This window comes from Mugil cephalus, chromosome 3 (assembly GCF_022458985.1).
Source record: "Mugil cephalus isolate CIBA_MC_2020 chromosome 3, CIBA_Mcephalus_1.1, whole genome shotgun sequence".
Classification (NCBI taxonomy): domain Eukaryota; kingdom Metazoa; phylum Chordata; class Actinopteri; order Mugiliformes; family Mugilidae; genus Mugil; species Mugil cephalus.
Genome location: NC_061772.1, coordinates 21,509,778 through 21,527,902, shown reverse-complemented (window position 1 = coordinate 21,527,902; position 18,125 = coordinate 21,509,778). Strand labels below are relative to the sequence as shown.

General features: G+C 40.3%; 1 protein-coding gene across 1 annotated transcript in view; it reads left to right on the top strand.

The window, feature by feature from the left end:
- Positions 1–18,125, top strand: part of LOC125005175 (zinc finger protein 609-like) — a 77,881-nt gene that overhangs the window by 14,778 nt on the left and 44,978 nt on the right. The window contains exon 2 of the mRNA XM_047580248.1: positions 8,874–9,760. Within this exon, the coding sequence (XP_047436204.1) occupies positions 9,002–9,760 (759 nt within the window). The 5' untranslated portion in view covers positions 8,874–9,001. The remainder of the gene's footprint in view (positions 1–8,873; positions 9,761–18,125) is intronic.

The window sequence follows — 18,125 nt, the reverse complement described above, 5'->3', positions numbered from 1 at the left end:
TGGATTATTTTATACCCCTATAGATTCATTGAATCTTCATTAATATAGCTCTCCAGTAATAAGTGACTGTTGATGTAATAAAGACTTTGATGATCCACAAGGGAAATTACATTGTCACCGTAGCTTTGTTGCACATTAAAGTAAACACAAGGAAGATAAAACAAAATGAGATTAGATTGAAGTAAAATAAAAATAAAAGTGTAATCAAAAAATTTAGAGAATTAGCATTATGAAAAAATATATAAAAAAGTTCATAGTGTATTCCTTGTCCACATGTCAGATTGTTGCATTTCTTTGCTGATGACACCAGCTTCTATTTCAAGGGCTTCATCATTTTTTTGACATCTCAAAACATTTTACAGTTGAATAGTAAATAAGTAAATACAAGATTGAAAATCATTTATATATTATATAATAATTCAAACATCTTAAGATTCACGTTGTTCAATTATTGATCAGTCATGCTTTAGCAGTGTGTTGTTGTTGCAGCCATTATTACATGTTATTAATTAGAAACTAATTTCAAATAGTAGCAGAGGCTTTGTGCTGAAGGAGTAGTGGTGCCAAATTCGTACAGACATTTGAATATTCAAATTTGTTGATTTAAACAATAAACTAAAAGAAGTGGAATTGGCTGAACAGCACATTTGCTAAATGGGCTCAAACTATTAGTGTCTCATAAACAGGACTTTATTCCTCCCTGAATGTTAAAATTACAAATAGGATTTATGTATTTGTCAAACTGGTCTAGATAACAATGAAATTAGGATTGTAAATGTGCTATAGAAGTATTTCACTGCACCCCAACACCTACTAATGATTCATTAATTGAAATTCATTACAGATACTCAGCTAAAGTCTCTCCACTGACAGATTAAGCATGCACTTAGTCAGCCTATGTTTCAACTGACCACAAACACAAACAAGGTAGAGGTTGCTGCCGTTTCTACACCAGCTTGCATTGAGACAGAGTGCCGCAATTATAGAATGAAGAGAGCATAGATAATTACGAGTGTTTTGAGAACCTTGGCGACTGGCTTTTGTAAGTCAGAAATCATGGCGGAGGAGAATGGCTCGACATGTTAATGGAGCTGCTCTTGTTCCTGCTCGAGTCGCTTAGAGCACCGAAAAAAAAAAAAAAATCAATCTGGCACCTAGTCAGTGATTTTAGGAACGGGGCTTCATTGCTCTCTGGCCAGTGCGTGATGGTCTTTTTGATTTATTTAAGTTAAATTACCAATATAGACTGCTCACCACAATTAAGGCCTAGCCAAATTCTAATTGTGTTCCCATTTCTTTCGACAAGTATTTGGGTGTGCTCTTGCGGTTTGTGAGACATAATAATTTACCTATTGATGTTTGGTAAATGATTTTTAAATATGTCCCTCAGTCGGATTATAGTTTGCTCATAGCTGCCTTTATGTCAACAACTTAAACCTCGCTCCTTTAATTTACTGATATACTTATCAGAGCTGTAAAAATACTTTGCCTCACAGTAAGTAGTGTTTTTATTTTCATCATAATTAAAGCGGCTTCCATAAGCACCCTTCAAGAAGCTCTTTGTACAGCCTTCAGCTGAATCTGTTGGCAGTCACAATTTCCCTCACTCTCAGACGTGTCACTTCAAGATGTCAGCTAGCTCCTCATTAATGCAGTTATCGGCATTAAAAATAGATTTTAGTAATACTCGAGTAACGGTAATGATCAGGCATTCAGACATTTAATTAGTAGCCTTACATAAATAATTCCAGCTATTAAAAGATGGACTGCTGATCCCATGAAACTAATCCTACATTTTGATAAAAGGGATCACACTAGCAGACAAATTTATACCACTCAGAGGAGGATGTGACATTCATCACTGATTTCAGATGGCATTGGGTAAATTAGCAGATGTACATTTACATAAAATTACTTGAAATGCTGCCTTCAAGCAATGGTTTTTATAACTTAAATTTTCCCAGAATAACCACATGTTAGGCAGACTGGATGTGCTTTGTTGAGCATGGATATTGCTGTAGACTCACTAATGCAACACATCATTTTTATTACCCTTTGGTAAAGTTTTAGCTGGTTAAATGAGAATACATGAGAATACAAATGAGCTTTTACAGATTTTATTTTAAATCCAACCATTCAGAGATGGAATTTTGAGTCATGGCCTAAACACTGTTGATAATCCTCATTTGTAATTGTTATAAATCTTCATTTTGTTTAAATAAATGTGTCTTTACTTTGCCCTCTGACGTCACCAATCTTAATTAATATGAGATTCTCATTTTACTTGAACATTGCAGCCTACAGGCTACAAACCCTTCTTCAATAAAACATGATGAATCACCTTGAGATGTCTGATAACGAATCAGCTGTAAGGACGGTCTGAAAAATAGTCCTATGCTGTCAGACGAGGGATGCGATTAAATGATTATGGTACACAATGGCACTCGCAGTATTTGATATAACTCTCAAATTGTATTTTTCAATTGCCGTTGCTTTTTCGGCCCCAATCAATCAGACTGAAACCGCTGAAGACGGACTAATTGTCATTTAGTCACTTCCCCGTTTGGTGACAGACGGAAATCAGTGCAACAAGAACACGTATAGTATGACCCAATTCCAACTGCCAGTTCCTATTAGCGCATGCTTTACAGGTTAATTATGCACTGAGTCGAATTGTCAAGGAAGCAGACCATTAAATTAGCTAAATAAAATGACAAAAATCATCCGCAAAACAACAACTGCTGATAGTGGTCGTTAGTAACCCTGATGTTCATCCAGTTGCCCAGGCTTTCTCAAATAGACTTTAAACAGGACTAAATTATTTAGCATATGTAATTAGTTATCCGTGTGTAACATCCAGCATCCATCTTTGTAGCATAAACATTAGGGTTTACCCGCTATTAATGCACTGAAAACAGTAGCAAACAGTAAGCAATTCTTTTCATATTATACTTTCTTTCTTAGCTAGGCTTGCTAATTCACAAAACAGGAAGAAGAGATGGTCTTTTGTTGCCCTTCAGTCCTTTTGCACAATGAGCCTCTGTTTTTTCCACACCAAAAACTGAGCTCTTAAAACACACTCTCCTTTGCTTGTAAATCTGAAAATGCTGGTTTCGGATTATGTAACTATAGTAATGTGCCTCCACGGATACTGTTGTGCCGTGACAGGGACTAATGTCATGAACACAGTCTCCTGATGCTTCCAGCCTTTTTCTGTGAACAGTCATCTCCAATCTCAGTGTAGCTGATCACATTAAAGATGTACTTCTTTAATACCGCACAGCATTGCAGCAGCAGTCTGTGAATCAGCACAGGAATCGCTGTTGATTAAAACGTGTCTTTTTTTTACGAACTGCGATCAAATCAAGTGACTTGAAAACCCCTCCCGGACACTGGAGGGTTTAACTGCGCTGTCTGAGCCGTCCGCCTTAGTGCGGATTCAGGACTCGCTATTTGATGTTAGTGCTGACATTTCTGTTTTTCCACCTAGCCCTCTCACTGGAAAACATTTCGAGGCAGTGTTGTGTAAGAGCAGTGCCTTTTGCTGCCTCACATTAGAGCTTGGACGTCAAAGCCTAATCAGCCCGAGAGTGATCTGTGTGATTCACACGTCTCTGGTTATTGTTGTTTTGAGGCATTTTGCCACCAGTTCAATAGAAGTTGCACTTCTAGTAATAATCTATTAATATGTATTAATACATCTAAAGGCTTTTGTGCCTTATGTAAGGTGCTCCTATAAGCTCCTGTCCCTTCACTGCAGGGATTGTAACTTCCCGTCGTCGACATACTGGCTGATAAAAATGCGGGCCGACCCACAGACTCTTGATTCCCATCACCTGGATTGCCTGGGTGCATTTCTGTTTTGGTAATCAGCTCAAGCGCACAATCCAATTACAGGGAGGTTACTGTGGCGCCCTGCGGATAGGGTGAACCAACCTTTATACGACCTGCAGAGAAAAAGATGCACTTTGCTTGACTTTGCACACACAATTCAAGATTATTCCTGTTAATGTTATTGCCAGTTGTTTTTTTACAAATAATATCTGCGTACAACTAATGCTCTCAGCTATGAATTTGTGTTATTTATATTCAAAAGGCAAATGAACTCACCAATAACTTGAACCTACATATACATGGATCTCGTTGTACTGGATTTTGAATCTTGTCGGATCTTGTTGTACACCACCCATTTCAAGAAGAATGTGCATGTTGCTTAAGCCTTGATTTTTGTAGTGGAATTTATTATCAGCTATTTCAGGTCTTTTAGTTACTAAGCACAACTATGTTGTTGCAAAAAATAAAACAAAAAAAAGGTCTACCTCGTTTGGACAAATGGTGATTGACGGAAGGTCTAGGTGAGTAGGACTATAACTCACAATTTTAATGAAAGACTAATCCACTGGTTTCCTTTCAATAATCAATAACGTAGTCTATAAAAATTTAAATGAAAACACGAGTTACAGAGTGCAGCAGCGCGTCTCTGAAGTGTTTGTTTTCCCTGACTGAAGTGAATAAACCCACACATTCTCAAGTTAAAAAATATGAAATTGACAGAAAATAAACAAACCACCACTTTGCGTTTTACCCTTCGGTTTATTGTTTTAGTTGTGTGTTGGCCAGCCGCAGCGCTCCTCGAATATCCCTCTCTGTTCTAGCGGTAGCTTGATACGCACGACGCGTATTTGAGATTTCGGAGGTGTTAGAATCCCCTCTGTGAGCTGCGGTAAACCAAACTTTTTCCGCAAAGACAATTTAAAGTAACTTTGGAGAAGCATCTTTTAGTCCTTTACGTGATTTGTTGCACTGGGAGGAAAGAGGAGGCAGTAATTATCACGACTGAAAGCGTACCTTTATAAAGACATAATAAAATCATTATAGCGTAGTATAGGCTTGTGTAATTATACCAGCAACCACAACAAATAAATGCCCGGGCCCGGTGGTAGTCTTATAAATACAGCTTGTATTGTGGATTTTTTTGTCAATGACGTTACTTTGGTAATTATTGTGATGGAGGCACATAGTAAAATTGGTTCTGGCCAGGATAATCATACTGTGAAATGTTCGTCTCAACACATAATTTGGGGCCATATCTCATTTATGCCTTAGCTGAGGAATTTAAACAATAATTGCCTGCTCTGTATTCTGATTTGAAACACAAGTTATCTATCAGTCCAAGCTGGTGTTTTTTTTTTTTTTCCTGTAAACAAACCCCAACAAAATAAGGCATGTTTGATGAATTTTTATGTTTTTTCTCCTCTGCACCCCTTCTGGATTTACAGCGTTGTCTGTCACGTTTAAACAGTAACCAAAACTGGAAAATTAGCTCTTCATTTCGTGGTGGAATCAGTTTAAAGACGCATCTCACACTCAGTTTTTTTTTTTTGCACAGATGGTGTTACTAAGAGTCACATGCAGAAAACTACGTTATGCCAGATCTGATTTCGTTGTGTTCCACGCCAAATTGACCAGAAATCGCTTTTCTCCAGGCTTTTTTTTTTCCTTTTCTTGCTCTTTCAAGGCAGAGCCACCCTTACATGGCCTCTGATAGATAGCTGAATGAAACTCGATCTGTGAAAAAAGGACAAGCACTCGGGGAGTTGCACAGGCCCTGCATGCCTATCGCTCAATGGGGCACTCGCTGGGACATTTCCTCAGTGGAGCCTTTTCAAAAGGGGCTTGCACTGCAGCTCCAGCAAAGGGCAGTACAGTGGGTCAACTGCCGATAGAGTTACAACCTCTCTTTTGTGGAGGTGTTGGACAAATTAGACCTCACAACTGTTTACCCAGTCATACAGGGACAGCTGCATCTCTCCGCCCTCCAAAACCTGTCACCGACTGCTGTTCCTTTGGGAAGCCATCTGTGAGGAAAAAACAAGCCCAGTGATCAAATGATTGTTTTACCTCTGTCACTTCTGGGGCTCATATGAATGGCTCCTTAGCCGAACGAGCGCCGCGCATTATGTGATCCAGCTGCAATTTTGGTCTGTTGTTCTAATGAGAGCTAAGTAATGGTAGATGGTGCAAATGATTGCTTTAAATTCAGCTGTTAAGAGCTACCAGGCTTCAGCATCTGTGCTTTAATACTTAGATGCTGTTGTTGTGTTTTATATCTTTTACACTGGGAAGATAAAACTGGGTAAAAAAGCGTGTAACAGCTGGGTGGATTGATACAAACAATATTTCTTTGAGCTCTTCTATTATAGAAAGATTAATTCAATTGTACTGTCAACATTAATGGAGCAGAAAATACACCATTTTCTCCACTATCTCTTTGGATGCTCTCGTCGTATTGTGGAAGGTTTGACTTGGTAAGCCCTGCAGAATGACTCATGTTTACACATGTATAAAGGTCTGAGAATAGAAAGTAAATTGATAAGGTGGTGATATTAATACAGTTTGTGGATGAAGTTCTCTGTACATTTGCTATATGTCAACCTAGAAATTACAAGTATAAGTTAAATATTTTTAATTTATAGAGAGCTTGATTTTAAGTCCATCAAATAACCACTAATTATTATTTAACCTGCAAATTATGAAACACGCCACGACTCAAGAGTTTGCATAGATATCGTCTAAGTATGGTTGTATTTTCTGAGCTTTCATGTTCTCTGTTCAAGAGGAGATGTGAACTACAACTGTAAGTATTAATTATTTACCTACGTGTAGTGAGCTGTCGGGGAACTAACAGCTAGATGTCAAGAAACTTGGTACCGGACAGTCATCGTTTTCGTTTATGGAGTTAAAATGCGTCAATGGTGAAACAGTCCTTCGAGTAACTATTAAATCTTCCGAAGGTACAATAAAGACTTCAAAACAGTGCAAGAGCGTTGGCATTTTGGATTACCGTGATTACGTCAACGGAAATATTTCAAATTTTTCTGAAAGCTGAGACGTGGCCATTTACTGCCAGTTTCACTTTTCCCTCTCCCAGAATGTTCTTACATTTGGTAAATTGTAAATAATTGCAAGACATTGAAAGGGTACTCTGGGAAAAAAAATGAGCAAAAGCACTTACAGGACATTTCCTGACCTTTTCATGATCAAAATAAGCAATAACTTCGTATGTGACATTTTGAGGCTTAGGTGTTAAATGGTTTATCTATTTTTTGCTTACATAAGTGCTACATCCAGCAAAAAAAACATGTTCAGACAACAGAAAATCTTTCATTGATCTTTTTTTTTTAACCAGTGAAAAATCTAAAAGCCATCTGTCCTTTTGAGGACAACCTAGTGTTAAGTAATTCACTTGCAAAGCGAAATAACATCAGTGGTTATAATGTGCAAAATTACGTGCACCCTTTCTAGCCTTCGCACGTATAAAACTGAGCAAATTATTTCACATGAAAAACAACTTTAGACCCCACTCCTGTCCCATTGGCAGCTAGTATTCACGGTCTCGCTTTGTTGTCTCGCTGACTTTATTGATTGTGTTGGTATATGGCCACATAGATATCACAACTGAGTTTCTCCAAAAGCCCAGTAATTATGATGGCGTAAACCAGGTGATAAACGAGGGGTGGATGCAGTAGAGGATAAAGGACAAGCAAGTACTGATAACCAATTTTATGAAGCAAGTGGCAGCAAGGAAAGGGAGTACGAGATTCAGGGGGAACCTGGCTAAGGAAGAAAAACGAAGCAAATGTTTCTGCAATATCTGTAGAACATCACCTGCAAAATCGGGCAAAAAAATGGAATTGTTCTGCACATTTGCTGATGTGATGAGTAACAGATTTCAGAAAATGTCTAAACTGATAAACTGAAATGCAACCATGGGCAGAAAATGGCAGGAAGGATCTGTTTTACCAAGTAGACTTAATAATGTAAGCAGTGGCTTACCATAAAATAAAATGGTTTAATGCCATTGCTGATGATGTATGGTGCACAATAAGCATTAGCTTAAAAAGTTCTCTCTTCTTTTATTATCCGTACATACATTTAAAGAATAATAAAACGCAAATGTTTTTCCAAATTGACCGACTAATAGGTGGATGTTGAAGATAAGTACTGCAGATTGGCAGTGGTGCTGCTTTTCCATACTATGCATTTTTCTCAAGGACACCCCAGTGTGTTTTACAATGAACAAGTTCCTCTGCATATTTTCAGCGTAGCATGTAGCAACAAAAACCCATTAACGATGTTGGAGAGACCTCTTTTCACAGTCACCCACCCACAACAAAAACACTAACAAGGTGAGGTTCGCATAAAGATCCCAAGTTGTTCTTCAAGTCTTTGCACTCAACTATTGTTGTATTTTCACAGAGAAAGATAAAACTCAAGCTAACAAGACCCCCCTCCCCCAAAGTCATGCTGATCTGCGGTGTCCCAAGTCAGAAATGACTGGGATTTGCGCAAGGATTTTGCTAAAAGATGTGAAACACGGTGACCTTTGGGCTATATTGTGTCAGCAAATACAACGAACTGGTGTTCTCCGGAGACGTACACTGGCTCATTCATGTTCTTAAGCTCCTCTTTTAATACATGAATACTGTTATGCCCCATGAACCTCGCGGGGGTGTGTGAGGCCGGCTACTCCTTATTTATCAGTAGCGACAGTATCAGCAGTGCCTTGTGAAAAGAGAGTCAGTCATTCAGACGAGTGGGGCCACCTTGGCTGTTAAAGCAGGATTTAGGCTACATTTCCCATCGTTGCCATGACAACTGTGGGAAGTGATTATGAAGAGAGGGTTTTTCGGAGCAGTGCTGTCACACCAGTGGGTATTACCATAGTGGTTTGCACAGTGATCATGGCTGATGATCAAATGAGTTTTTTCCTTTTTTCCCTTGTGATGTATCCAATGAAAAGAAGTTGTGTTGTTATTTCTGTTTCTGAATTATTAGATTAATTCATTTTTATTTTCCTTATCTCTTTCTAGGGCGAAATGTGGTTAAATGGGACAGGAACGAGTACACCGTGAGGATTCTCTAACCCCTTCCCCCGAGTCCAAACCGTCTAAGAGGGTGTCGGACCTCACTGAGGCAATCCTGGGCCGTTGGCACTAAAATGTCCCTAAGTGGTGGCACTGCAGGCGGGAAAGGTGTGGACTCTAATGCGGTGGACACTTACGACAGCGGGGATGAGTGGGATATCGGTGTTGGAAATCTGATTATTGACCTTGACGCTGACTTAGAGAAGGACAAACTTGAGATGTCTGGCACCAAGGACGGTATGGCGGCACCACCCAGTGCAGTGGCAGCGTTGCCTGACAACATCAGGTTTGTTACCCCAGTGTCTGGCTCTCAAGGCAAGGAAAGCAAATCCAAATACAAGCGCAATAAGAACTCTAAAGACAGTAGTAGCAAAGCTTCAGCTGGAGATGGGGGCAAAAAAGAAACTACAGGACGGACTCAAGGGGAGCCCACAGGCACGGCAGCGAGTGCAGCCGCTGCCGGCAACAATTCCACCTCTGGGAAGAACATGGAAAAAGGGGGCAAAGCCTCCAGAGGTGTCCTCAGTGGCAAAAAAGAGAAAGAAGGGGCTAGCGGGAAAAGCAAGAAGGACAAAACAGATGGCGCCTCGGTCGTCGCAATCGGTGTCTCGGAGAAGGATGTCGTGTCTCAAGGCCAAGTTGCTTTGGGGAATAGTCGTAATGCGTCCTTTGAGAACACACAATCAACAGACTTGGCAGAAGCCAATCAAATGGGAAATATTGCACTTGAACCTGTTGGGATAGTACCAGCATTGACCACAAAACCTGATCCGGATGAGGTGGAAAATGGTAACAGTGAATGCAAGACGTTAAAGAAGGTCAAAAATGAAAAGGTAAGATTTGACTTTTATCTCTCTTGATGTTGCATGGATATGTTTGCTGTGTTGTCAACATTGGTTACGTTGTGTGTGGAAGGATAGGATCAATTCCTTGGTTTTATTGTATGACTATTGATCATCCATACTTTATCTAAAGTTGATTTAAGCAATTTTAGTAAATAGTTTCTTCCACCAAACGCCTACATAGAAACATTGTTCTGCAAAATGTTTTAGTGTTTGCTACATTTTGCCTTGGAAAGCTCGTTCTGAACAAACACCAAAGATACTGTTTTTGTTTTTGTTGTTCTTCACAAGGCTGTTCAAAGTATCTCCGAGACACTACTGGCTTTCATCGATTGAATTATCGTGGTACGCTTTAATACAACAGGCCAGAAGGCTGTAGGCTCCTTGAAAATACTCTTGTGATAGCTTGTTTGGCTTGTTGCTTGCAGCAGGCTCGGAGATGTGCTGCGTTCCTTGAAGCAGTCTGACATGTGATGCATAAAAAAGACCTACTGCTGTTTTCTCTTTTATTACCACACAATGAATAAGGGCACCCCTGACGGATATAATGCTGAGACCAGTTACAGGAAATGGCCCACACAGCAGTGATGTTCTTTTCCCTTCTTGACAGCCGAGGCTTGATTCATTTGCAAAGGATGCACAATTGCCTTCATATTTTATACATTTCTTAGGTTAAAATTTAATACCAGCCGAGAGGCGTTGCGGTTAACATAAAGGTGTTATGTACTTCACGTGTGCTCATAAAGCACTAATGGCTGACTAGGATGTAACGGGCACTGCCAGCTGTATACGTAACATCACGCCTGTGAAGTAAATGTCAAGTCGTGTTCCACTTTTTCTACATAACACAATTTCGGCGCTGACATTGTCGTACAAGAACAATATAAAGATCCGTGTAGCTATTCACCCACACTTATCTTGCTCACTCATGGAGTTGATCTATCACTGTGTCTATTGTGTGCCTCATAGCAGCCTTTTCAAGCTCCCGTGGTATAAAAGACAGCAGAGCAGGGAGGTGCTGAGGACTGTTTTTGTCTGTCATCGTGTTCCATTCTTAATCCCACAAGCCCCAGCAATGCCTGGTGGAGCCGTGTGTGGGGGAGGGAAGCGCTGGTGCAAAGCACGCCTTCGCCGTTTTTCCTGCTGCTCTGCAAGTGGCATGGGGGAAGGGCTGCGAGGAAGCCTGTTTGATTCCTTAAATCCAGGACAACCAGTCGCGAACGCAAGCTGCAGAGCCTCTCTGGGCTGACTGCTACGGATGGAAATTTCAGGAGAGGTCTTTGTAATCAAAATGTATTTGGACTGAAAAGGCTTTTTGAAGGGAGAGCCACATGAATTGGTTGACAGCACTGAATAAAAGGGAGACGTGGAGAGAGAGAGAGAGAGAGAGAGAGGTCACAACTGCTTTCAAATAGCTGATGAAATGTATCCTTGAAAACATGATGGTGGGGGAAAATGGATGTGATGATTTTATTATGCCTTACAGCAATTTTGGCTGGAAGAGCGTTTTTTTTTTTTTTTTTTTTTTTAAGTTGGCAACACCAGTTAATGGAAGTGTAAAAAAAACATTTGTGCATTTCCCTTCAAAAAAACAAAACTCAGCTAATGATGCTTTTTTTTTTTATAAATGCCACATTGTGTAACGTTGTGTTTTTGGTACGTTTGTGAGGCAAACTACAACATGGAGAGAAACCTCAATGTTTTCTCCAATACGAGGGACAAATGGTGGTGGTCGTAGGTTCTGGGGGGTCCCAAGCAAATACATATGTAAGCTATCCCCTGAGATGTGGCTCTATTGGCTAGCTCTGTTAACAAGTGTCCAAGCCAAACTTACCAAACACAGGCAGTCCAAACGAGGGAAATCTGTCATAGGGGAGATAAAAGGGAGGTCCCTTGGGGAGGCTGTAGTATTGGCAATGCACTGTAGGGCATTCATAGGTTTTAAAGTGGGTTTATGGTTGTCGCTGCCCGGTGCATCCCTGGGGACAAAGGAAAATTAAAATCAGTAAAAGTAAATATGGATCTGAGGCTAATGTTGAAACAAGTAAAAGCCAAGGATGAAAATATAAGACTAGAAAAAACTGAAGCTACGAGAACTTGATGCCATGTTTTTAAAACTACTGGCACAAACTGATATGAATATTGTTGACTTTTGTTTATGCATATGTGTTTGTATATCAGGCCCAGTGACCAATGTTTTACAACCTTTTCTTTTGTAGTGATGTTTTCTGTATTATTTCATGTGACAACCTGCAGTTCCACCGGAGGCCACTGTGGGCGCTGTGGCTTAGGTGGCAGAGTGGGTTGTCCATTATTTGCATGGTTGCCAGTTTACCTTGAACCCAGAGTTGCCCCCTATTGCCAGGCTAGCACCATGATTCGCACACCAACACTGTAAACTACTCTGAGTATTGTTATGGTGCAAAACTCCATGTAAGTAGATCATTTACCATGTATTCCAAAAGTGTTCACTTAGCATTCTTGCAGTTTGCTTGGAATAAGTAACCACTATTATTAACAGCTAACATGTGTTGTTAAACATCACGGTAGAGTTGAAATAAGCCAGCATGCACACTATATCGGAGTACGTGCCCTTTAAACTAAAACCTGAAACAGTGGGGCTAAGGTTAGTAGGGCTGGGTTTTAAAAATGTTTTCCGATCCAGAATGATTTTGTTTTGAAAGATCTGAGTTTGTGCGCCAACTCTTGCGGGATCGCTAAACGAGATTAGCGTCATGTAAGTCAAATGTAACATGTGACACTAGAGATAAAACACTGTGAAAATACCGATAAACTAAAATATCTCGAAATGAATGAGTTTTGAATCAGAATCGCATCGATTCAGGAAATCAGCAGTGATACTCAGTCATAGTCTGTGCTCCACTGCCATTAAGTAAAAGGAAAACTTCTGTAAACAACTCATTTTCTTTCTTTATGGCGCTGCACCTTATGCACATTGCCTTTTCATTTCTTATATTTTTCATAAGATGTGAAGGAATTACTTCAGGTAATCTGTAATTTGCATAATATTGTCTATACTTGTTGTTTATTCGCGTATGAATACACACACATTATTCGAGAAAACTCTTGTCCCTGAATTTTAAAGAACTCGGGGCGTGTAATCCAAGCTTTAATCGGTCCGCGTCTCGCTGGCGATCTTGTTCTCCGTGGTAGAGGTGTAATTGCGTGGCTACGTCGTCTGTGTCCTAACTTAAAGCTCCCCAAAGCATCGGCTCTCAGATGCTGAATAAATCATGTCTACTTCCTTCTCAAAGTGCTAGCCACCTCTCAGTGCGCCTCACTCTCCCACCTCTCATTATACAAATCTAGAGGAGTGAGGCATTCGTCAGCTTCCTCCATGTGCCACTGGCCTTGATAAATGGAGGAGCTCTCATGGAAAATTACATTGGCAGTGTTACTTTGAAAACAGTCGAAAGAAAAAGCTGCACTTGAATCAAAGAGCGCAGCCACCTCTCTGCGTTGCTGCTGATGTCCAGCCCGGGGAATGGAGGGATCTCATGAGAGCTAGCTTGACTTCTTTCTCTTTGGCTCTGCCTGACTGACTGTTGCTATTGTGTTACAGCTCTTTCCTTTTAAGTAGTGCCAGGGATTTAAAGGCTGCGGAGCAGAAGAGTAGCTGACTTATTTTAAGACGGGGTGCAAATTACTACAACAAGCTGACTTACAAAGTGACGCTGTTTTCTCATCCACGCTGAATTGTCTTTAGGACAGGTAAGCTGAGTTGACGCTACATTAGCAGAACAATTAAACATCGGGATTAACTACATCTAATTTCGCTCAAATCCTCTTGTTTATTCAAGGGACACTAAAATGCCTGTTGAGGTATGTTAGATACCCTCCACATCAAACATTACCTATGTTTACTCCTTGTGAACACTTTAGAGATGTATTGATCGGCTCTACTCACTATCCATGTTCACCTTTTCTTCCTTTATCAGAATATGAGTCTGGTAACGGGTCATCTGGATTTCACTATGGGGCGTGTTTCAACTGATAAGTCCGGCTTCCAGGTTATCTTCACCTCATCTGAGCATTCAAATATTTCCACAGCGCCATGATCGTGCAGAACGAACAAACCTGACACCAAGTAGAGGCCAGCTCTGTAGCATGGTTTGTAGTTTCGTGACTGGTCCTAGCTTTTCCAGTTTCACCTTTTGAATAATGAATCCAGACTACTGCCACCTGCTGCTACGGAGAATTATTTAGTGCTTGTTGGCCATTGGCTGTAGTCTTGGCGGCCTCTTCCAACGTAGCTTTTTTGGCCTAGATGCAGATGACCTGAATTGACATAGTCTGTCTTTGTTGGATGTCAGTAGTTTTTTGGAAGTTGGATGCTGGAGTGTCTGGGCTCTAACATTTTTAGATAATTTCTTCTGTCATTTTTATGTATATGCACAGCCGACGCCAACACTAAATTCCTTCTAGGAGCTGTGCTTTGATTTGCGATGTGGTCAGACGACAAATCTTGGAAACTGGTTCCTTTTGAGCACAACTTGAGTTATTTTATCAGTATTAAATTTTAGTGCTTAACCTCCTGAGACTCGGCGTCCTCATGTGCGGACATTAAGTTTTAAGTTTGCAGCAGCCTTTTATGCTTTATTTAAACTTTTATCCTCATAACTAGATACTAGTTGGTGTGAAAACACAATAGTGGGCATTTCGGCAGATTTGTTCTCCGGCCAATCACGTGAGAAAAGTGGACAAAGTACAAAACATCATCAAATTGTAAAGTTGAAACGTTTCTAGTGTAATATGACATGGCAATTTTTTATCAATAGTGAGAAGCTATAACTTCGCTTATTAGCAAGTACTCGATTGAGGACGTTCATTATTTGCTATTCTGCTTTTGCACAGCAATGTTCAGTCATGAAAATGAATGTTTTTATATTTTGTTACTTATTGGTGACTTTATTGTAACACTGAGTGAAATAATCCCCGTGTCCACACATGAGGACATAATTATTATCCAAAAGCCACTTCTGATTCAAAGACGATGCTTTGTTTTTATGCTTCTTAATGAAGTGGAGAAATCAAAAATGCGCCCCAAACAAAAGCTCAGGTCTGAAGAGGTTAACAAAATGACTAACGTGATGCGATAATGGAATTATCTCCTGCTCTTCCTCGTTGCTGCTGTGATACCTGCGCTGTTAACTCTGCCGGTTCGTAGCATTCGGCCTCAGGGAGTCTCTCTCTGCTACGGGAAGAAAACATTTGACACTAATTGTTTTCCACGTCTGCCATTAGCTGCTGCTTTCACAACAATATGTGAGGCTTTTGAGCTCGTAGGCAAAACAAAAGACTCGACTGCATAAAGCGTGAAAATCAAGGTAGCTCACGACGGCCTTTTTGATTATTGCGCTCTTTTTAATCACTGAACATCACTGAACAGGTGCGGAAAATAAAAGTGCGATTGTAATAATATTAACATTGGTTGAATCCTCTTTGGTTTTTGCGTTCGTGAACATCCCTGCCCCTGGGGGAAAGCGCTTTTTGCAGCAGACTATGAAGCATACCACGCATACCACCTACCTTCAAGGTTTGCTGTGTCCTATCTCACAGAGTCGCCAGTGAAAATCAGAACGGCCTCGTAGAATCGTTGGCAATGAAAACAGCAAAACGGACATTTTGCAATGTGAGCGCTTTTGACCCAGAACGATTTAGTTTCATTGGTTTATTTGGCTTATCTGAAATTTGAACCTTTCGCAAATACGCCTCGGAAAAAAATCTGTTTGAAAATACACTCGCTACCAGTTTATCAGGTTCACTAGTAAAAACAAATGCCTTATAATAACAATCTTGTGCTGAGTAGTTTCACACAGGTTATGACTGTGGTTTGTTCTATTCTATTCTATTGCGTTGGAACGACACATGGTTCCATTATTTTGACAACTCCGTTTTAGTTGGCTCAATAACACAAACACTGTGTAATTAAATGTAGTTTAAATGCACCACAAACTACATCTTCCAAAGTGATCATACAGTTGAATCACCGCCTTTTAGCATAAACTAGCAATAATCAATCAGATTTAATACGCAACTGCTACATTAGAGTACATTCATTTTCTGCAGTGTGCCTAATGAACTGGTAAGTTTGTATGTCCACGTTTATCAGCATACATAGAAGTAGTTTAAAGAGATTTGTGGCTGAGAATTGAAAATATTTCCATATCAAGCTGCCACCAAACTTCCACGCAGCTTCCAATTTGTTTTGGCTCGTTCTTGTCGTTTGGTACGAACCCACGAACCCAAAACGCTGCCACATTAAAGCGTTTCCAGTGCTTTTAGCGTCCAGCTCGTTTGCACTTGAAAATTAAATAGTCGAAACCTATTTTTCATATTTCCAGATGTCCTCAAGTAATGTACATCTGGACCTTAAGAGGCGGGAGCCAAACAACATTCAAGCATTTGAATTTATTACAGAAAAAACAATAAATGAATCGAAAACGTCCGTCTCTAATAAGCATCTGTCAGACAACGGTCTAGCACTTCGGCACCGATGTTTAACAGTTCCGATTCGCATTGCTTCACAGACTACTCACCAAACCTGACCTTAGATTACATTGGAGAATTGTTATAGCTCAGGCCAACTTGCACAAGATTCCCCGCAAAGTTTAGTTTATGGTTTTGTTGTACAGGAAGTCTTTCTCAAGCGGCACCGCAGGCTTTTTGTTTTTGAAATATGTAACAGCCGGACCGGATCTTTCCAGTCACACACACGACCTGCAGTCACCTTGACCTTAGCCAATGTTTAACCTGTCTGCTCCCAGAAGGCTTCACAGATGTGTTGGCACTTTTGATATTGAGTATAAAGTAATCTGTCTTTGCTTCAAGTGCTATCTGGACTAATAAAAACCTTAAAAGCCTCACGGTTGAAGTGGTTTATTCATAGTAGGATTGCCTTGTCGGCGGTTAATGATCAACACTTCTAATGTTTTTCAGATTCCATTCCTCAAATTGCTCAATTAAAGGCAGTTTCTGCTGCAGAGAGACAAATCCGTTAACCTGGGGGTGAAAAATAATCATCCTATGTGAAAGGATTCGTCACAGAGAGGCTTTATCAACCAGATAGTGTTGGTGTGAAGTCTGATGATTTTTCCAAAAGTGAATCAAATTGCGTATTAAAATCGAGACGATTTGCTTTGGCTGTGAATGTGATATTGTTTTAATCGGACTCAGTTATTATTATATCCGTGTTTAAGTCTGGTAAATCACTGTTTGGATTTCATAACGTGCTGCGTCTTAACTGGTGAAGGGGAATAAAATGCCTCCTGGATGACTGGATAGTCCTGCGTCCAGTCAGGGCAGGGAAGTGTGTGACGTGTGCTTCGTTAATTGTTCGTTATTTACTTGTCGCTTGTGGTTTACAACGGAAGCTAAACTAAACATCCTACTTTTCCAATGGCTATTTTGTTGTAAACAAAATAAAATCCACTACGCTCCGATTACGTCAATGACTTGCGTCGTTGCAGACTAAAATTTGCCCACAGTAAATTTAGACGGGGAAGTTCGGGCTTATTTTATCCCTCGTATGTAAGAACCTTCTCTCAAGTAGTGTGCTTTACTTTTTTCATAAACATAATCTGAAAACAACCCTTTTTAGTATTTTTTTTTTTTTAATCTACTCCGATGTCTGAAAACCTATTTTTGACGATTCAGTTTCATTCCTTCCACATTGCTGCGTTTTGCTTCAATAGCGAACAATACCAAATCTTATAACATCACTATTACTCCAGAAAAATCATATTATTGTGCCGTCATACAGTGAAATGCAGCCGTAAAAACATCATCAAGCATCCATGTGAAGGTTTGCTACACGGGGAGACAAAACACGTTGGGCTACTTTTTTTTTTTTTTTTGCAAAAAAGCAATCACAGATCTGTCAAACAAAGCCCCGTCTCCAGCTTTGTCTCTTCCTCCTCTGCTAAGCTTTCCAGGAGGTGTGTTGTGCCGTGTCTGGATCAGCCCGCTATGAGGGAGGCATGCGTGGGGGGAAGGGAGCTAAGGCTTGTACAACTAATTCAGCTCATGAAAGACTTATGCAGCGAGAGCAGCTGTCTTCCATTGTCAGCCTGCAAATTTCCAGCGTGCCTCATTTCGCCTCTCAATGCGTGAGTAGCTAGAGAGCCGGGGAGGGGAGAGCGCAGAGGAGACAAACCAAAATAAAAGGGGGAAAAACAAGCTGGGGGGAAAAGAGGGAGGCGAATATCTAAACTTTCATTGCACTAACTCGATGTAGGTCTGCTTTTTTTTTTTTTTGTCTATTTGAGACTGTGGTGGGTGTGTGTGGTTGGACCATGGTCTAATAATAAACCTTGAACCTATTCAGACCGAGTGT